This window comes from Sporothrix schenckii, assembly GCF_000961545.1.
Source record: "Sporothrix schenckii 1099-18 chromosome Unknown Cont44, whole genome shotgun sequence".
Taxonomy (NCBI): Eukaryota; Fungi; Ascomycota; class Sordariomycetes; order Ophiostomatales; family Ophiostomataceae; genus Sporothrix; species Sporothrix schenckii.
In genome coordinates this window covers 2,519,479-2,540,615 of record NW_015971145.1, presented here as the reverse complement: position 1 = coordinate 2,540,615, position 21,137 = coordinate 2,519,479, and the positions used below count along the sequence as shown (strand labels likewise).

Here is a 21,137-nt window from a genome sequence, read left to right as displayed (position 1 = left end):
TATGCTCCAGTTGACCGACTGAAAATGCAGAAACACCATGCTATCCATTAAATGCCACCAAAGGAAAAGTTGCTTTCTGTTGTGCGTATCCAAGAGGCGATCGTCGCCTCATTTCTAACAGACCTTTGCGTCGTAATTCCCTACTGTGTATATGCGCCGATATGATGTGTATGTGGTATCAGAAAACGAAAGACAAACCGAGAAAATGCATGGGAACAAAAAAAAAACGAATTAAAATGGCGACACGCCAAATGAGAGAATTCCAATGACAACAGAGCCACACAGTTGCAGTGCGATGAGTGACAGGCATGGTGGTCCTGTAAGATTGCGTTAGCGATTGCCAAATTTGCGTCAATTTGTCGTAAAAGGACAACAGAGAGCAAAACTCACTAGTCATATTGGAGCTGGCAGGGACAATTTTGCCGCTCGGTGTCATGACCCATCCGCTAGGAATTGTGTTGGTGGCGGTCGACGTAGAGGACGGAACCGATGGCCGACCAGACTCGGTAGAGGCGGCGCCACCGCCGATTCCACCGGCCGGGACAGTAGGCGACAGGGATGTGGCTGCAGCGGCCGTTGCGGTGGCAGTTTGGGTCGCAACGTTGACGCCTACATTAACGCCGACCTGACCGTCGACAGCCTCAATGGACTGCCAGTCGCCCGACGTGTTGGAGTAGATGTACTCTTTCCCCGTCGAGTAGTCCGTCACCTGGATGGCCTTGACGACCATGGAAAAAGGCCCCTTCGAGTAGTCCGTCGGACCGCGTGCCCACTCAACAGTACCCGCGGCGTTCGTGGCCGTGTCGCCGCCCGACCAGGCGCCAAATTTGATCTGCATAGGCGTTTGCGGGTACTGACCGGAGGCGGCGTCGGCGTAGTTGAGCGTGCGGACGACAGTGTCGGCCACGGACCACACGATGCGGTCGGCGGTCCAGTCGATTGTATACGTGATGAATTCGGCTTGGTTGTTGGCGGCCGGGTTGAACTGGCCGCGGTTATACGTCGTTGTCTGGCCCTTGCCAAAGTAGTTGGTCTGCACCTCAGTGCTATCGGCGCCGAGCCACTCCATGTCGATTTCGTCGAGGTCGTCGGACTGCATGACAAGCGTGCTGACAATGCCGGCGCCAGGTGCGCTCTTCATGGTAAACTGTATGCGGCCGAACATGATGTAGAAGATACTCGACAGTTGAGGCGCGTCGCCTGACTTGGCAACGGTAAAGGTTACGCCATCCGAGCCGTACGATACGGATCCGCCGCCGGTGGCTGTGAACGAGTTGACGCTGCCCTTTGTGAAGTCGACATCGATGGCCATACCGAGAGCCGTGTCCGGTGGACAATTGGCTGTAGAAAGTTAACATGAGGTGACCGGTAGCGGGAAGCAGGTCGAAAGGTAGAGATGGAACGGGAGAGGAGGCAAAAGAGTGTGTTCCCTATGGAGGTCCAAAGGTTGTACTCACAATTTGTCAATGGGTTGCATGACGTAGATGTCTGTGCGGACACTGAGGCGGCGAGTGCTGTCACGACAACGGCGACGGCTGTGGAGGCAGAGTCGCGAGCCCGGAAGAAGCGCATAGTGAGCGGGCAGGTCAGAGACCAATTCGGGAAGCCGAGGAAAACGGGTGATGTCGAGATGCAATGGAATGCGGCGACGGCCGTGCCTAATCCGGGGTGAGACACAATGCTACTGCGTGACAACCGTAGACGTCAAGCAGGGTGTTCAAAAATAGAGGAGCAATGTCGAATTGGGAACAAAAAGAGAACCAGAAGATTCAGAAATACAAAATTGCGGATGTGCCGTCTCAAGTACAATTTGAAGTATCATCCGCGCAACAGGAATGCAATGCAATACGGGAACTCCGCAATGTCGTAATTCACTCGGTAGAGGATTATGTCTTTTAAACCAATCGATGCTTTATACGCATTGCGCGCCACGCACGCGCAGCCAGCCTCTTGTCCAATACAGTAGGTTTGTTGTGGAGAGCGTGTGTTGTTTTTATCGCGAGGCTGGGAAGAGTGGCGACCGTTTAGCGACAGGGATGTTGACAATATTACCTGAGTGCGCTGGAATACCTCCGCAGACCCCCGGTCGTCTGTTTACTTCCTTGCTGGAAATGGCCCAGGCCAAGCGCCACATGTGAGTGCTGCGGTTAGGACTCCTGTACGCTTAGCGCAAAATATTCTGTGGCTGGCAAACAGTAGTCAGTAGCCAGGTCCACGTCGACAGGGACTTTCGTTTAGCATCATTGGTAAACCACTGGGCCCACTGGGGCATAACAGCGTAAATCGGGAGGCTGGATGCACAAGGCGAAGCGCAGCTGGTTGTGACAATAGGGAAAGTGGGGTGCTGGGGTCTTCCGCAGCAAAGGCCAGGCTCACCTGGATCTCAGGAGCGCCATTGGCCAAGTCGACTTCAGGGGCCACTTGCCTAACTCTCGTAATACTCATTATCTTACGTCGTACAATGAAATTATGCTGGAGGTTGGGTACGCTAGAATAAACGGCCGTGGAGGTCAAAACAACACAAACAAAACAAACCTTAAACATTGCACGATGTGCAACGGACGGTACGGCACCATCCCTTTAGTTCGAACCTGCCAATCCGGGCCGTATTCCTACCAAAAGCAGGCAATAAAATGGGGCGAATAATTCCTAGCAAACGGAAGATGAATCGGCATGTTCTAAATGCGTCTACGAACGGAGCGAAGTAGATAACAGTGCGCCCCCTATTTCAGTCTTTCTGATATCAACCCCCAATGTATGTGGCAACGGCGGCATCGTCAACAACAACAATGACATCCACACTCCCACAAGGATGGTCGTCATCGATCACTTTCTCCATACCACCATTGCGGCCTGTCTTTGCGACTTACTGTCAATGAGCAGTGAGTTACGCAGCCGTCACCTTCTCTGTCTGCTGTCAGCAAGCCACGCACGATGATAGGGCATATACCAGGGTGCAAAATACTTGCCGTCTGCCAGCATGTCCTGGTTCGCCTCCGGTTGGAGCATCTGCCGCCAGAGTGTATGGGCCGCCGAACTGGCCGCCATCGCAAGGCAGGCCGCCCAGGGTACATAAGCGAGCAGAACGACATGTTTGCTTGCCTCTACAACGACGGCCACCCCGGCAACGGCCCCCCCAGCAACGAGGAAAAACAACGACTGGTACTGGTCCAAGCCGCGGCGCCGAATTGCAAAAGACGATACCGTGTACCAAAGGACCACACAGGATACCAGCGACACCTCGGCCGACAGCTGCTCGAGCGCTTTGAAAAGTAGAGCACTCTTATGCCCATAGAGCACCCGGGTAAATTGCTCCTCTCCTCAGGACGTATGTCAGTCAAAAAATCGTGCACTTACAGAATCTGTGCTGGATGTTTGTCATCATACCTCATTGTACCGCAAGCCTCTTTCTAGAAGGATTGCACGCCGGGAGGCTATTGATGCTGTAGCAGCAGCCACGATAATTTCGGCAACATGTTTGGCCACAGACTGTTTCATTCTTGGCCATCGTTGGTTTTGTGGTTCGGGGACCCAACTTTGCGAATGCATAGGTACCTTCAATGGCCATCCGTATGGTGGATCCTGAACGCCATGCGCAACCATTGTATGACAAATGGTGCGATGGCAGCCTTTTTGTTTCCAACCTAGACGCCAGTCAGTCTCTAACTTGTGGCGAGTCGGGACAGATCGAGGCGGTCGAGGATCGTGGAAGAGGAACGGTCATAAGCGCCACTTTGAATATCTGATGCTGATGGTGGCATGAAAATTCCAAAGCTCCAATCACGTTGTCACATGCGACCATTGCCTCGCGGGTCAGAAATCCAGGACTATCTACGACCGCACTCCAAGGATACTTGCAGTCTATCTAGACCCTCGATCGCCCTTTCACAAAAAGTAATTATAAGGCCATTTTGCATGATTGCCCGACATCTTGACTAGCCTGTTGCCAGCCTTGTGCTGCTGGGACCAATCGCTGATGAATAAGGTGCCTACCTGGAGTCGCCTTTTTGAGCATCGCAACCCAACCATGGTCGGCCTGAGGTAACCTACAACATCTGAAGACCTGCCAAAGAGCCCACTGTGATTGATCCTGTTGGGCGACTGTGGCTCACTTACATATAATTTTAATTGCAGTTTTGCCCTATACCTCTATTTCGGGTCAGTTCGAGACGTGGGGTTCCTTTTTTATTATTGTTTGTTGTTCCTGACACTTCAATTTCTCTATCATCTCGGCGCTTTTTTTTGGCAGTTTTCTTGTTACATCCCGTGTGTGGTTCTCAAAATTACGCATCTTTTGCTTCTGCCATTCAATATGACATCTCAGTTTGACTCAATAGGGGCCTCTCTTGAAGCCTATACACGCTCGTGTAGCCAGTCCCCGGAAGTATTGTGCGCGTTCACACGCAAGAACCGAGTCTTGATAGGCTGTGTCAAGATCATCGCCGAGGCAATGATCTTTGTCATCCCCGGATATCTCATGGCAGATAAAAAAAGTCTGACAGAGGGCTTCTTGAACTTGTAAGTGCCATTTCGTTTATTTGTTACACATTTTGCTCTCCAATTGTTTTGTTCTTATGACCATCTATGGTGGCCATTGTGCAGCTCTGCTATTTACTCCCGCTTATTTCTATCCATGCTGCAGTCTCCAGGCCGTGTATATTATCGCCTATACTCTTTACGTTGTGGTCCAGCTGGACTCTTACCTTATGTGAGTTGTCCACCCTTTAGTTTCGTATTTTTTTGTCCTTGGATACTGTTGTTTCCTCCTTTGTTCAAGCGGTACGCACGTTGCTGTATTATTTTTTCCCCTTTTCTTTTGCCATCTCCTAACACACGCCTTAGTCTTAGGTTTTGGGCTGTTCCGATGATCCTGCTACCGGCTGCGATTGTGGAAGCAAACCCCGGAAACCTGTTCGGGTGCTGCCCGCATGCTACCGCCATGGTCACATTGAGCATTCTTACCACGTCATTCCGGACATTTGCATCGTGTCTCACATGCCCGGCCAGTTTACTCAAGCTTCAGAGGATTCGAGTAGACAGGGGCGCTGGTATTGACGTAGACTTGATGAAAACTGGACCTGCCTCGAACAGTTTCTCAGAACTCAGTGGACCAGCAATGACCCTCACGGACGAGAACATGACGAGATTTGATCGCCAAGTGGGTGTGATTGAAAATGGTGTGTGTTCCCCATGTATAATAGATTTCTGGATACACTCACTGACATTGTGATAGGCCCGATATTTCCATGGCGTGAAGATTGGTCCTTTTCCCACTGTGGACCGTGACTATTTCGACGGCCAGCCTGTGTCCGGCCGAGAGGATCTGAGCTGCGATGCAGCATTGACTTGTTTTCACCTGCCAGTGGCGTAGTTCGAGCGGTCAAAGGAATCCTGCTGTTCACTTTTCCCTATATTTAGGCTTTTGAGCCATACATGGCACGGCAGACGGACTTGGACAAGGATACGGACATGTATCGAAAGCCCGGGATCTGTAAACAATATTCCCGTGCCCTTTTGTGCTCTCCAACTCTGCCATTGGTTCCTCCGCCCTTTTTCACACACAACGTTTCCTTCACTTTTTTGGTTACCCTCCGCCCTGGTCTTGGTTTGACCAACGATGCCGCCCACAGGCTATTCAAAGAAACAATTGCTAGCACCTGGACATACCATGGACCCAACAGTGTCCCCAGTGCCTGACAGGATGTCCGGATCGCTGACACCCCTGGACTGTATGATCTTATTTCCTTCAGAATCTTGAAGAAGCATGTTGTGGAACTTGCTGGATGACCCACTACTCGAAGACATCGAAATATCCTCCTTGGCCCACACATCATTGCCACAGTGATCCATCTTTGTGCCTTGGTTCCGGATTTGCTTGCAGACTCTATACCACCTGCCATAAGTATGGTGTAATACTGCATGCTGATATAGGAGAGACCAGCGTCTTCCAATGGCCTTCGGGCGAACGAACTTGTGAGCTCTTTATTTTGTGCCAGGACGCTTCACCCCCTTTTTACTTTCTTGGAAATCCCTTCAAAAACTGCGGACCTGGCGAAACCTGTTTCGAGAGCCAAAGTAGCGTTGCCGGCTGTATTTTGTTTTCAGAATAAAATTTCAATCTCTTCCCTTCTTTGTTACGACCCGGCTGCGACGGGCGATATGGTCTGACCCATACTTTTGTTACAGGATACGCGAGCCAATAACGACGGCACATAAGCACAAGTATGACTCTTGAGCTGGTGACCTCTGCACAGTGTTTCGAATCACATCCTACCATCGCACCAAACTTGTTGTTGGCAATTCATGCCCCGTGCATGATTATCTTTGCACACAACCTTCGTCACGTCTGCCCTGATTAGTACAGGCAATTCAATAGCAGCTCATGCAAGACTATGGAATAGCATCGGCTGTACGGAGTTTTTTGGTCCTTTTAGTTTTTGCTTCTTCGTTTATTTCTTCTTTGTTCTTTTGTTGAGTATGTTTGTTTTCAATTAGGATCCTTGAACTCTTCGGGCATGAACTATTTCACAATATCTGATTTGCGTATGTTTCGACTATGTGGCCTATTGCTCTGTCACCGATGCACAAGTGTTTCTCATAGGTGATATTTTATGTCGGTTTTACTTTCCGCCCGGGCTGCTCAGCCACTTTAAAGGACCAGCCACCCGGTGCGCTGGACATTTCGTTTTATTCTATGCCATCATGGGTCTTATTTGGACAGCGACGACAGCAAACTACGATTTATATATAACTGCGACCGGGCGCATTTGACATCATGAGATATGACTAAAGCGGACACACATATTCCTCCGTGCGTTGACATGCACCAATGTCTCTTGGTTGGGCTTTATTCAACTGAAGACGTGGGTACATTGCCGTGACCTTTGCTGCTTACTTCGACGTCAAAGATGTAGATAGAGCATAGCCAAATAACAACACTTGAACAACCCACGCTTCTCGGCAGCTTATTCGGATACGACGGAGCCGTTTCGCAATGCACGGCCCGGTCCTATCTATTCTGTGCGTCGAAGTTCGCCGATCATCTGGGATTGGGCTGGCCAGCCGACAAGTGGGTATGGTTGTCCAGTATTGGACCTTTGCATTAAATTCACTATCAGTAGCCATTTGCTCCGCATTAAACCACGACATTCTTGCTCGAGTTACTAAATGTGTCATTTGACCCAAGTCCTATCGCGATTTACGTACAATGATCTCTTATCGATCCAGTGCCGGCGAAGAAACATTCTTTCACCGTCCTAAAGGGTGGGTATATGCGGCTAGATACGGACCGTAATACGGAGTTTTAATACTGCCCCGCACACGCCAGGTCCGCGCGAGACACCAACTGCGCCCAACGACAACCTAAAACCGGAGCCCCTGGTCGAAGGTCGCGACTACCGCTTCCAGCCATAGAAACCGTCTTATCGTCCGGCGTCTCCTCCCCATCACCTTCACTTACACTATCCACGAAGAAGTCACCAGCAGCCGTCCATCCACTCCTGTGGCTGATCAGCTAAATGAGAAGTACCTGATTATATTTTTTTCTTATTTGGCCGAAACTCACTACTGTTGCTTTCAGTTTACTTGACTTCATCGAATTTCACTACGTCTTGTACTGAAACATCACAACCACAAAAAAAAACATACGTGACTATTTCACCACCTAACCCGCCAGGACACCGAAAGTATGGGCCACCTTGCGACGCTGCTTGCCCGGCGGTCTTTATCCGCCCCAACTACCGTCCTGATGGCCGGAGTATCAATTCAAGTGGCACGGCAGCTTTCTCGGCGTGGCTTCATAGCACCGCAACAAAAGTTGACGGGGTACCAACAGGTGGGACGGCTAGGAAATTCACAATGCTTTTCTGTGGCTTCAACCGCACGATCAAGTGCGTCATTGGCGGCTGCCGCCGAGGTGCAGTACGGGTCGGACCCGGCCGATAGACAATACAGCATCACCGTCGCCGATATCGAAGCACGACGGAAGCGAGACGGCAGACTGGTAGCCGGCACGGCCGCTTCGGCTGACGTCGATTTGTTCAAGACCTTCCCGGCTTGGCGTCAGCTACCCAAGGCACGGCGATGGGATCATATCCTGAGTAAAGAGAGTGCGGCACGGGAGCCCTGTGTACTGAAGCAGGCGGCGCGCCATCTGAAGAAGCCAGGCTTGCTCTCCCTTGGTGGCGGCCTACCGTCACCGGAGCATTTCCCCATTCTTTCTATGAGCCTACGCGTCCCTAATGGACATGCCGGATTTACGGAGGCTGCAGCGGCATCTGAGGATGGAGGTGTAACTGTCAGCATGGGCAAATACGATGCGTCACAGACCCTAGCTGCTACGAGTGGCGGCAGCAGCCCTGCAGAGGAGTACGACCTGTCCATTGCGCTCAATTATGGCCAGTCGTCAGGTTCAGCTCAAATGCTGCGCTGGGTTACGGAGCACACTGAACTCGTATGCAGCCCGCCATACTCTGACTGGAAAACATGCCTTACAGTAGGCAGCACCGGAGCTCTTGAGCAGGCCCTACGCATGTTCTGCGACCGCGAGCGTGGTGATATAATGTTGACGGAGACCTACAGTTTTTCTACGGCGCTGGAGACGGCTGCACCTCTGGGTATCCGTGTGTTGGGCGTGGAGATGGACGAGCAGGGTATGCTCCCGGAGAGGTTGGATGACCTCTTGTCCGGCTGGGACGTGCAGGCTCGTGGCGGTTCTCCTAAACCCCATCTCTTGTACACTGTTCCTAGTGGTCAGAACCCGACCGGAGCAACCCAAGGCGCCGCGCGCCGCAAGGCCATCTACGACGTCTGCAGCCTCCACGACGTGTATATCCTTGAGGATGAGCCATACTACTTCCTGCAGATGCCCCCGTACGAGCGGGACCGCCCAGCTGGTGCACCAACGTCGACCCCAGCTCGAAACTCCGACGAATTCTTGCAGTCGCTGATCCCGACCTTTGTGAGCCTCGATGTAGACGGCCGCGTGATGCGCATGGACTCTTTTTCCAAGGTCCTGGTGCCCGGCTCGCGCATGGGTTGGTTGACAGCGTCGGAGCAGATCATTGAACGGTTCGTACGCCACGGCGAGGCTTGCAACCAAGGCCCTTCCGGTATCTCCCAAGCAGCGATCTACCAACTCGTCGATAAAACGTGGGGGCATGAGGGCTATCTCAAGTGGCTGGAACACCTCCGCGATTCCTACACCCAGCGCCGTAATATTCTCTTGGACGCCTGCGTGGACCATCTGCCGGCTGGTATTGTCTCCTGGAACGCTCCTACCGCCGGCATGTTTGTAAGCCATCTGGAATATTTGTTACTCTCTTCTCTTTCTTTTTGATAAAGCGCCGGCTAACTTTTAATCTTAGCATTGGCTTAAAGTTGACCACACCCGGCACCCGGACCATGGCAAGCGTGGTATCCTAGAATTGGAGGAAGAGATCTTTGGCCTTTGTATCGAAAAGGGTGTGCTCGTCGGCCGTGGATCCTGGTTTGCTGCAGAGCCTGACCAACCCCCAGAAGGCCTCTACTTCCGTGCAACCTTTGCTGCAGCCTCAGCGCCGGCGATGACCGAGGCCATCCGTCGGTTTGGAGAGGCCGTTCGGGAGAGCTACCGCTTGTAGTGCAAATTAAGTCACGAGATAAATAGTTCTTTGCCTTACGGCAGTTGATGTTTACGGGGTGTTCTTAGCAATAAACGACAACAGATATTGCAGCATCATGCAGTTGATGTTGACGCTGATGTCAGCCTGGCGCTAGTTACAGCTGTGGTCGACACTGAAAGAATGATTGTAGCCAACAACATATAAAGCTGGGTGTTTGTGATATGTGAGGTGTGCATTTAAATTCGTAACCGTAATAGAAGAAAAACATCAAACACGTGGATACGTAAAACATGAAATATGATACAAGCGTGGTTCCTCCCACCTCAGATTGCAGCCCGTTACATGATAAAATCTCACCACATATACTTTATATGCCTCGCCTGCTGTCCCGCCATTCTTCTTTACCACCGTCGCTTATTGTGCCTTGCCGGACTCGAAAAATGCAACCTTGACGCCATCACCAGGCTGCAGGACGATGTCAGCCTTGAGCTTGGGGCTACCACCGTCGATGGGATCCATGTGGTTCACGATCCTCTCAAACTTCTGGAAGAAGCGCACCAGCACGTAGCCCATCTCGGTGAGGGCAAACTGCTGGCCAATGCAGATGCGCGGCCCGCCGTTAAAGGGGATGTACTGCCAGGGACGCGGCTGCCAGTGGTCCCAGCGCTCGGGGTAAAACTCGTCGGGGTTGGGCAGGTTAGCGGGGTACAGGTCGGCACGGCGGTGCATGAGCAGCGTCGAATAGCCGATCGGGGTGTCCTTGAGAACAGCCACCGGCTCAGAGCCGTCCGGCCCACCGCCGCGTGGCAATGTGGTGTCGTGCAGGGCCAGGCGCACGTTAAAGGGCACAGCCGGGTACATGCGCAGGGTCTCGTTCAGGATATGCTGCAGGTACTTCATGGACTTGAGATCGGCATATGTGGGGTGGCGGCACTCGGCCTGGCCCTCGATGCCAACGTTCTGGGCGATCTCAGCGCGCAGGCGCTTGACGCACTCGGGTTTCTTGGCCAGCTCGTATATGGCCCACGAGAGCGTGGCGGCAGTTGTGTCGCGGCCGGCCAGAAGTACAGCCATGAGCTGATCACGCAGAACCTTGCGGTCGCGCGTGAACTGGGCGAGGGCATGCAGGAATGTGTAACGGCCCTGGGTGTCGTCGCTGTCGTGTATGGTCTTCTCGAGCTCGTCAGGTGACAACAAAAGGGCCCTGTCGATAAACGGGTTGATAAATTCGTCAATGACACGAAGACCACGGTTATACGAGCCGCGCGGGATGAATGTGTTGGCCGGGCCGGTGCGGCTGATCAAACTTTGGACGCGTTGAACCTCGTTGAAGGCTTCAGCGAACTCCTGGCGAGGGATGCTGTGTGATTGTCAGTAGTTATTGGCGAGACCGAAAGTGAACAAAATGGGAGAGAAAGCAAGAACGAAACAAGGGGGGAAGAGGGTCGTTTAACGGTGAAAGAGAGAGATATACGTCAAAGACTGCGTGTCCTTGCCAAGAAGGAAGTCGGTAGCCACGTCTAGCGTGTAGCGGAAGAAGAGGTCGGCCATGTCAAGGATGCGGCCGTTGGCTGACATGTTGGCAACGGCGGTGCCGTCGTTGCGGGACGAAATATAAGCGGCAGTGGCGGCGGCATCGCCGCCAACCGCCATGGCAGCGAACAAGACCTGCAGGTGGTTCTCAAAGGTGTGCAGGTCGGACACGCGGTCCTTGATGAACTGCGGGCGGAGGAGCTGGCGACTGGCGTGCCAGCGGCTGCCGTCGGTAGTGAAGATGCTATCTCCCAGGAAGGGCTCAAACTCTCGGTGGAAGGGCTCGCCTTTGCCGTAGTCCTGGAACTGGGTGGCCAAGATGGCCTTGATGTTCTCCGGATCATCGGTGAAGATGATGCGGCGGCCCAGGACACGGAACTCGGCGCTGTGGTTATCGACAGAGCGGAAAATGGACTCCCAGTGCTCGCGGTTCTTGTGTTTGGAGGCGGCCTTAAGTGTGCGGATAACGAGGTCGATGCTTCCGGGAAGACGGCCGGGAAAATACGGGGCCCGGAAGCCGCCCGTGCGGCGGAGGCGGTTGCGCTCGTCGATGTGGACATAGGCCGAGTACACGACATAGACCAGGACGATGACGGCCAAGGCCGACTTCCACGAAAAGTGGCTGGCGATGTACTCAATCAAGCCCATAATGGTGAGTTGTCGATGGCCGGATTTTGAGAGGAAAACCGGCGAGTGCAGCGGCGGCAGGACCGAGGGTTGGCGTGATGGCGACGAGGGGCAGACAGAATGCACCAAGCAAAAGTACCCTGGTTGTGGAGATGGAGTGGCAGAGGAAAGCAAACAAGAAGAGACCTTGGGAACGGTGCCGGAAAAATAATACAACAAATGACGTCGTTTTTGGCTTAGAGGGAATGGTCGTGGGGAAACGGGAAAAAATGAGAAGGAGCGAAGGAGGGGGATGCGTTCCTTCTATAGAAGTCGGTCGTTTCCTGTAGCACACGCTCCTTGCCAAAATACAAGGTCGTGATCCAACGGGGAAGCAGACAGACCAAGACGGCGGAAAAGGGTGTCGTAATACAGACGAGCAGCGAGCAGCTCGGGGACGATTTACAAAGAGAAGAGCGGGGAGAACGACAAAGAGGACAAGGGATGGGCTATCATACGAGGACGCAAGCATGGGGCATTAGGAGCAACGGAAACGATGGATCTCGGAACTAACTTGGCCATCTAGGCTCGGCAGGTCAAGGCATCTTGCACCTGGGGTTTAAAAAGTCGGATTGAATCCGGGGAAACCGTTGGTCAGGAGGCGCCTGGGCATGGGGTAAGGTTGGCGCAGGCCACTACCTGCCCAGACGCATTACAAGTCCCAGTCTTTGTACAGCTACACAGCAGCAGCGTGGAGCTTGCTGGACAGCGGCGTTTAGATACTCGCCAGTCTTCGTTCGAACATCAGACTATGTCCATTCGATTCTCGTCATTTGAATGTGTGCATTGTTGCTGCCTGGCAGGCCTGGTCGGCCTGCTTTGAGTTTGGGACTTGTTCAACTTGTCCATGTCGTTGCAGCGCATTTGCAGAGCATCTACAAACGGCTCATCATTTTGCATGTGGACTCTCCGCCCGGGCCACTCTCCGGCACCGTGACGTGCTGTGCTCACACCTGGCTCGATGCAGTGTCGTTATACGGACAGACCAGACTGAGCGACGCCGCGACACCTTCGAAGATACATATGGGACGTTGTAAGAATGTGGTTGCAAGCACTCCTGCGGTGCCTCCAATTACGGCATCGGGGTAAAGTAAGCAGTCAATCTGGCTAGCCGAGATGGTCCAATCGCCGTGCTTGCCACGGCACCCCATGTTGGCGAGCACTGGAAAAGGCTACGCTGAGAAGACCGCGTACTGCTTTTGGTGTATATCCATTGGCTGGGGGTGGTGGCTGACATGGGGAGGGCGGGGGCTGTCGAGGGAGGCGCGCAAATTCAGCTGTCAGAAAGAAAGCACAACCCAAAAAAGAGCTCATGCCGAGGCAGTTTGCTTCATTGGGTTGCGGGGATTGAAAGTCTAACCATGTTTGATTAAAGTTGAAACGGGAGGGCTTTTTTGTTGTTTTAGTGGCATTGGCGCCACTTGCACTGGAAAAGAACAGGATGGAGTGCATCGGAAACGTAACGGCGGAACAGCACGTATGGAACAAAGATAGGACGATAGGACCTTCCAGATGGACACAAACCCCGCAAGAGGCGTATGCGATCGTCGAGGGGCAAAATGCCAACGGGGAGAAGACGACCTCGAGACGACATCAGGCAGAAAACAAGGAGATGAAGAATGGGCGACGGGACGAACGAAGCAAGATTGGCTCGCAAACACGCTGGCAGTGTGACAAAGCGGCCCCAATATCAGGAACAAAAAGGAGGGCAAAAGGGCAGACATGTATATCGCAATCCGTACAAGACATGGGGTTAAGACTAAAACTAAAAATACAAAGAGCCTCAGATATGAATGCGGCTCGATCGGCGCGGTGACAAACACAGCAGCGGCGGTTAGATAGTGAGTGCCCACTGGCGTCTGCCTCTTGGGTTTCATGTGTCTGCCACGTCTCCCCCGCTTCTGATCATCTTCAAGATCAGCATTGCCTGTGCTTGTTAAACCAACGTAACTTGACAACAACCTACGAATGTACTCCGTGCAATATCCAGAATTCGGGTGCGCTTGCTCCATTGCCCCATCCAGCCCGCCCGTCTACGAAGTACCTCACCGCCGGATGCATCCCGAGTTCTCGAGGACGTGTTTGATAACCGCCTGCCTGCTTCCCCAGACTTTTGTCCTGTGAGACTCCGCCGGTTCAGTACATTTATGAGATTTCGTGGCAGTTGTGGCTCTTGACGTAGATCATTGTCGGAATGAACCCGTCCCCACTCCGTTTCCTTTCGGGGGTTTAGCGGGAATGACGAATGGTTTTGCAAGTACGAAAATGTGAGAGTCATCGTGCTCATTACCAATACTGTATGATACTTTTTGCTCTGTAGACCCCCATGTGAAGTCGTGTACTCGGTTTCTACTAGTCCCTGACCTTTGATCTGGCAGATTCAAGATACGCCATCCATTCAGGAGTAATAAAATAGCTAGCTCCACGCCATGAAACGGGTCCTACACTACCCATACGTCTAGCCGGGCCAACTGTGCCATTGGATTCCTTTTATATGAATATGGTTTTGTAATTTACGTCGTGCGTTCGCTTCCTTCTCCTACATTGCAACTGGTCTCATCTCCATTCGTCTTGGCCCGCACGCTTCGGCCTCTCAGTAACCTGGCCCCGCCGGCGCCGAGCACTCGGTCGAGTTGTCTGCCTGTGTGCACCACACCATCTGGATCGGCGCCGCCATCACGCCACGGCGCACCATGCGCTCCCGCCACTCGTTGAGCCGCGGCGCCACTTCCATTTGGCTGCGATTCTGCCCCGTCACCGGGTCCTTGTTGCCCGACCACAGTACCTCGCCTGCCGCACTGCCGCGAGGCCACAGCAGCGTGTCCAGGTTTGTGCCGTCTACCGTCTCACTCCACAGTGCCACCTCGCCGCCCAGGACCAGCTTGGCCTCCTCGTCCGACAGGCCGGACGCCGGGTCGTGCGAGTACACCAGACGCCAGCTCTTGGCGGGATCGCACCAGTCATTGAACGGGTAGTATGTCGAGTATGCCTCGCCGTTGGCAAAGTTGAGCCATTCTCCGCGGCCGCAGTCGAGGTACCAGTAGTTGTAGTTGCTGTCGATGACCTGGAGGCCCTGCTGCGTCAGCGACTTGACCGAGCTGTCGCCCAGCCAAGACTGCACCACTGTGTCGTTGCCCAGCGTCACGTTCCAGGTCAATGGGATCTCCTCCCATACCATCGGCGAGAGGCCGTGCGCCTTCACGCGTTTGTGGTTGTTGGCAACGAATCGCTGCAGGAGCGGCTGCAGCACCTCCGTCGCATTGGTTCCTACGCCGGGGTCGAGGCGAGAGTCGTTGGCGTTGAGCTCGTCACCACCCATGTGGAAGTAGGCCGAGTAGGGCGCCACGCGCGGCATCAGGTCGTTAAACAGCTTATCCAAGAAATCGTCAACTTCCGTGCTGTTCAGCTTGAACGCACCACATGGCGGCTCGGCACACCACCAAAAATACGGGAACGCGTCGTACGCCACAATTAGCTCCGGGTGCGACCACGACAGAGAGCCGATGTGGCCCGGCATGTCGATCTCAACTACCAGTTCCACGCCCCGTGCGTTTGCGTACTTCTGCAGAGCCTCCAGGTCATCGGCGCCGTAGGTCAGGTCCGAGCGATACGCGCCCTTGGTGGCGACTTCCGGCATGCTCGGGATCTCCAGCGGCCACGACTGTGAGTCCGTAGCATGCAAGTGCAGCCTGTTCATCTTGTTCCACGAGATCGCGTCAATGGTGCGGTAGATGTGCTTAACGTCGTACCAGTTGCGCGCCACGTCCATCATCACACCGCGGTGCGGGTACTTGGGGGAGTCCTGAATCGAGACCGGCGCAAAGGGCGTGTACCAGGCGTTGCCGTCGGTGTGCTCATAGAAGAGCTGCGCGAACGTCTCCAGACCATGCAAAACGCCCGTGGACGATACGGCTGTCAGCGTGGCGGCGCCGGCTGTGCTGAGCGTCAGGTTGTACGACTCATCCACCTCGCCGGCCTTGGGACGGAAGGTCGTGTTTGAATCCTTGCTGGTTTGCTTGATTGTAAGCGAACTCACCCACTTCGTGACTGAGTAGAGGTTAGGTTGGAAGCTGTCGAGTGAGTTCTTCTGGTGCAGCTTCCACGGCACCAGCCCTGCCTGGAAGATGGCTGAAAGCGCACGCGACACGCCGCCGGCGACTACTTGAGCACTGTTATGGACATCGCGAGGCTCATAGCCATACGTGTAGACAACCTGTTTTTGCACGAGCAGACGGTCAGGATTTAAACACTGTTGGAGGTGATAGCCGTCCTTTGGAATTGGGCAAGAGGAAAAAGAAGGGTAGACGGAAGAAGAGAAGGTCCGTACTGGTGCACCGTTGTAAGTGACGGCAATGTTCTGGCTGATCAGCAGGGATGTATTGCCTGTTGTCATGGAAGTTGGAATAGGCCACACGGCCGCAACTGGGCTGGCCACTGCCAGAAGAATTGTCGCGACGATCTCCCGTGACGGCAGCATGATGAAGTGACGAGGGAAAACGAAGGGAGAAAGGTGTAGACGAGTAAAAACGAAGAAAAGTTGCGCGCGTGGGAGACGCGAGATTGGCCGAGGACTCCTTTGAGTTCAAAGGAGGGATGAAGAGGAATAGGAAGAGAGGAAGAAAAATCGACACGAAAAAAGGAAGAGAGCAATGACTTTGAATTTCTGGCAGGTTTCTATTCCCGTGTAAAAGTGCTTGCCGGGGTTCTTCTGCCTCGCGTGTCTTAATGCCTCCTCTGGCTTATGTCGATTTCAGTCCAGGTTCCGCAGTCGATAATTAATATATATTGTCAAGGAAAGGCAGGGTAAGCAGAGGTCCGACACTGCAATCTGCCCGCTGCTCTGGTACGGTGGCAGACAACGTAGGGCGGGACGGATCTGCCTGGAGGCGGGTTGGGGAACAAGAAACAAGGGACGCGAGAGGAGACAATAAAAATGAAGTGAGGATGAAAGTGGCGTTTGTGTAGTGTTGTAACTAGAAGCGACCCAAATCCCGACGATGCACGACGAACACTGGGTGCTCGCGTGTGTGACGTTGTCGCGCAGCAAGTTCAGTCTAAACTAGCAGGGCTGGTTTCAAACGAACAGCTCCAACACTGGACCGCACGACGAACCACGAGGCCTGACTTGTCCAGCCGTGGGTCGTGAACTGAGTAAAAGTGGACGAATTCGAGTCGTTCTCGACAGCCTTGCCTCAGATGCACAACTTGGCAATCTCCCAAAGGCCGACGATCTACTGCCACTGCCTTTCTGACCCAAGCTAGCGTTGTATTTGAACTGGCAGGCCCCCTGCACTGGTTCAACCGGAGCAAGGCCAGAGAGCAAAACGATGAGGTTGAAAAGCGTGCCGGCCTTGCAGTCTGGACAAAGTTAATGGCAGTTGGTGCGAGTCGTGCAGGGCATGGTACGCTTGGAGGCTGGCTCGAGGCTGGTAGCCCAGTTGGCGCAACGTTACGTCAGAGGTAGATCGCCGCGATCAGAAAAGGCCCGGCCAAAAAGAGCGGGCGATTGGGAATGGCCGGGGGGACGAGGGGGGGATATGGTCAGGAGACGCGAACGTGTGAGAATAGGCAAGATAAACGAACAGGAAAAAAGAAAGTGTTATCAAGGATCAGGGCGCGGAAGGGAAAAGGCCGGGGGAAAGGTCGGGAAGGTGCGACTGGCCGAAGCCTCTTTCCAAAACAAACTGACAACGCACAGGGCGAGAAACTTTATGTCTTTGTTTCTCTCTTGCCGTTGAATTGCCAGCGGTTCATGCAACAGCAGATGCGACTGAGATTGGGATCGCCCACAGTTCCTGGACGCGTCAGCTGCTCACTCAGTCGCCCATGCTCGATGTAGTATGGAATGTGTGTACATTCGTACAGCTGCCGATTCTTATGTCTTCGTTCGTTGGTCTTTCGTTTCGTTGCCTGGCCCCGTGTTTTTGCTCGACAAAGGCCCTATGTCTCGGCTTGGAGCACCTTTCACAACGACGGAATGCAACTGGAGGACGGTCGTGCTACAGAACAAAACTCGCCTGCAAATAGAGGGCAGCATATGGTCTGTCTTGGCCTGGCCAACCAAAACGTGGCGCATGACGTACGACGTGACGGATTACAACCTCCAGGACAGTTACCAGGAAGTGTGCTCCACGGGATGTTGTACGGCGGCGCGTCTTTCTTCGGCAGGTGACACAGCGAAGATGTTTGACCGCCCGAGCGTGCAAATAAAAGAGCAAACCAAGACCGTAGTAAGACAGGCTGGTCAGAGAGCCGTCGGACAAGCCACGGCAGAAAAAGATCCAAACATAGTACGACGTATATAGCCCAGTAGAGTCGGGTGCGTGGATGAGGAGTGAAAGGAAACAAAGTAAAAGACGGTAACGGCCGCTATGGCTTAACGCACATGAACATCGTACAACCAATCAATTTGCAGCCCGCTCCAACGACACATCCGCCTCGGGGCTTAATAGACCAGGGCATTTTAACGGCATATTCGGTATTGAAACTTTTATTTCTACAACAGTGCATAATCTCGACCGCGAAGAAGGATGGTTCTCTCCGAATACTTGCAGAGTCGAGCACGCGGGCTATAAAGGTTAAGTCCTCCGTATTCTACGGAAGCTGCTGCAGATTGCTGTACGGCCTGGGCAAGGTACAAAGCGCGGCATAACACCTGGATAGTGAAGCTATGGGTGCGGGAGCGCGGCTGTGGAGTCTCGGAGTGCCACAGCTGTCCCTGAGACACATTGAGTATGCTGTTGCCCGCTGTTCCTATTTAGGCAATTGAGATTTGCCACCAGAAACTACAAATGACTAATCCATTTCGGTGCCTCAGGACGCCTTTTAGGTTCCAGCGCCTGCCATCTGTTTCTGAAACCATCAATTCACTGTGCAGCACGTGACAGCATTTGGCAGTGGGCCAATGAAAGCGCGTCATTTGTCGCGCTAGCATGCTGCTCCAAGGATGCCGGTCGCAGCACACCAGCGACAAATTTCCTTTATGGGAGGCGCATCGAAAGCATTTCAATTTTCTGCAGAGCTCTTCAAACTGATTGCCACACGTTGTGCTCCCTACGACTTCTATCCCCACCGACATCACCAACCGCAAGCACAAGACAACTCGTTTCCTCCCGTTTTGCGATCGAGGTAGTACCGGATTTGTCCTTTCGAAACAGCATACGCACTTGCGCGCATCCAGTTGCAGCTGCTCATATCGAGCCTTGCATCTTGTCGCGATTTGCCTCTACGGCGACCGACCTACGAGCCTTTCTCCACCCTTCTTACTTATTACCCAGCAGGCCACGTGCCATCACGCACATCTCGCAATGCCTGTCGAAATTACGATGCAATCGCCTCTGGCGGAGGCTCTGCAGCGCGAGGTCCAGAAGAAGCTTGCTGAAAACGGGTGGGCACCCAGTGACGATAGCGACAACACGATGGCCGAATACATCATCCTCATGCTCGTCAACGGAAGACAAGAAGACGAGATCTCGGGGGAGCTTGCCAGAGACCTCCTCAACCTTGACCCTGAAGATAACAGTGCACGTGAATTTTCAAAATGGCTCTTTGAAACCGTCGAGACACAGAATGCGACAATCAACGGCCCACCTGCGGCTCAAGTCGCTCCTGCTCATGACAACGCAGACCAAGATGTGGAGATGGACCTCACGGGTGCCGACAGCGTTGGTGATATTGGCGCGTAAGTACTATTCCCCCGACTCTTCTGCCCCTTTTTATACCTAGATTTACTAACATCCGTGTGCAGACCGACAGGACCTAAGGCCATGCGCAGCGGAAGCGGTGCAGGTGGCTTCCGTGGTGGACGGGACAAGCGTGTGGTGGGACAGATCAACCGCCAAATGGACCGCTCGAACGATTCAGTACTGCACCGCGTCCGTGGTCAGGGCAGCGGTATTAACACGCACGCCCGCGGTGGGCCACATGGCCGAGGAGGTATGGGCGGTTTCGGAAACGGCCGCCAACCACGGCATATGAACGGCCGTGCAACCGCCAGCTTCAACCATGCTCTCGCCAACGCTGGGATGGGTGGTGGCCAGCCAGGCATGCCCTGGGTGGGTCAGCCTGGACAGCCTGGCCAACCCGGCCAACAGGCGCTTACTGGCCAGCAATCCATGCAGCCAGGGCCCATGGACGTGTACGCCATGCTTGAACAGCAGTCGCGTATGATGATGCAAATGCAGCAGCAGATGCAGATGCAGCAGAACATGATGCAGAACAACAACAACCGCCGCGGCGGAATGAACAACCGTGGCCGCCCACTGGCTGACCGTATCCAGCGCCCCCACCAGAACAATAAGAACTTCCGGAACGGGCAGCAGGACATTTCAAGTGACGCCGGCAACGACGCAGAAAAGAAGGACAACAACGCCGCCGATGGCGAGTCCCTTACCCTCGACGATTTTGACATGAACAGCGACACGACCCGGCCAGAGACTTCTAGTATAGCCGAGACTATGTGCAAGTTCAACCTTAACTGTGCGAACGAAAATTGCAAGTTCGCGCACCAGTCACCTGCAGCGCCGCCCGGCATCACTGTCAACGTTCAGGAGGCGTGTAGCTTTGGTGCCGCCTGCAAGAACAAGAAGTGCACAGCACGCCACCCATCCCCAGCCGCCCGTGCGGCCCACCAGAGCGAGCAGGATTGCAAGTTCTTCCCCAACTGTACAAACCCGCATTGCCAGTTCCGCCACCCGGCCATGCCGCTGTGCCGCAATGGCGCCGACTGCTCCGTCCGCGGCTGCAAGTTCACACACATACAGACAATGTGCAAGTTCCGGCCATGTACCAACCGCTATTGCACTTTCAAGCATGAAGAGGGCCAGCGTGGAACGTTCCCCGACAAGGTATGGACGGCCGACGGCAGCAACAGCGGAAGCACCAACGGTGGCGAGAAGGATCACATCAGTGAGCGCAAGTTTGTGGATGAGTCGGCGCCCGAGGAGACGATTCTACCTGGTGTCGATAAGGATACGACCACTGAAGAGGCCGTGATCTCCTAGAGGAGCAGATCATCGCGAAGCATCCTCGATTCGGCCTTGGATTGAACACAGTTGTCGCCAGCCGCCGACGGGTATAACGGCTCAAGGGAAGAGCGATGTGGCACCAAAAATAGTGAGGAGAGACAGAATGACAAGAGAGAAAGACGATTTTACGGCAGAGATGAGGACGAGAAGATGGATGTCACACCCTGGCCGCCATCGTGATGGCGGGGTGGCCTGTGTTTATTGAATGCATTGTGGTGTTTTCTTGGGCGCTTCAAAGAGGTTCACAGAAGGGACACACACACGGCGTTTTGTGTTTTGACCGCGTTTGGTTTGGGTATTGGCAAATACG

General features: G+C 53.7%; 6 protein-coding genes across 6 annotated transcripts; 2 read left to right on the top strand and 4 right to left on the bottom strand.

Annotated features, from left to right (window-relative positions):
• Positions 1-231: 231 nt before the first annotated feature.
• On the bottom strand, positions 232-1,572 carry SPSK_09279 (cell wall glucanase; the record flags this gene model as incomplete). The annotated part of the gene is made up of 3 exons (XM_016735855.1): positions 232-317; positions 391-1,341; positions 1,458-1,572. The coding sequence occupies 3 exons, from the start codon at positions 1,570-1,572 to the stop codon at positions 232-234; spliced, it is 1,152 nt and encodes a 383-aa protein (XP_016587548.1).
• Positions 1,573-2,743: 1,171 nt separating this feature from the next.
• On the bottom strand, positions 2,744-3,385 carry SPSK_10904 (uncharacterized protein; the record flags this gene model as incomplete). The annotated part of the gene is made up of 3 exons (XM_016737143.1): positions 2,744-2,853; positions 2,934-3,263; positions 3,358-3,385. 3 exons carry the CDS (start codon positions 3,383-3,385, stop codon positions 2,744-2,746), a joined length of 468 nt encoding a protein of 155 aa, XP_016587547.1.
• A 4,362-nt stretch (positions 3,386-7,747) lies between these two features.
• Positions 7,748-9,620, top strand: SPSK_08879 (aromatic amino acid aminotransferase I; the record flags this gene model as incomplete). The annotated part of the gene is made up of 2 exons (XM_016735465.1): positions 7,748-9,292; positions 9,366-9,620. 2 exons carry the CDS (start codon positions 7,748-7,750, stop codon positions 9,618-9,620), a joined length of 1,800 nt encoding a protein of 599 aa, XP_016587546.1.
• Positions 9,621-10,016: 396 nt separating this feature from the next.
• On the bottom strand, positions 10,017-11,783 carry SPSK_08954 (uncharacterized protein; the record flags this gene model as incomplete). Its single annotated transcript, XM_016735538.1, has 2 exons — positions 10,017-10,962; positions 11,077-11,783. The coding sequence occupies 2 exons, from the start codon at positions 11,781-11,783 to the stop codon at positions 10,017-10,019; spliced, it is 1,653 nt and encodes a 550-aa protein (XP_016587545.1).
• Positions 11,784-14,394: 2,611 nt separating this feature from the next.
• SPSK_08872 (hexosaminidase) lies at positions 14,395-16,278 on the bottom strand (the record flags this gene model as incomplete). The annotated part of the gene is made up of 1 exon (XM_016735458.1): positions 14,395-16,278. The coding sequence occupies one exon, from the start codon at positions 16,276-16,278 to the stop codon at positions 14,395-14,397; it is 1,884 nt and encodes a 627-aa protein (XP_016587544.1).
• A 2,830-nt stretch (positions 16,279-19,108) lies between these two features.
• On the top strand, positions 19,109-20,803 carry SPSK_09007 (nuclear polyadenylated RNA-binding protein Nab2; the record flags this gene model as incomplete). Its single annotated transcript, XM_016735588.1, has 2 exons — positions 19,109-19,482; positions 19,549-20,803. 2 exons carry the CDS (start codon positions 19,109-19,111, stop codon positions 20,801-20,803), a joined length of 1,629 nt encoding a protein of 542 aa, XP_016587543.1.
• Between the last annotated feature and the right edge of the window lie 334 nt (positions 20,804-21,137).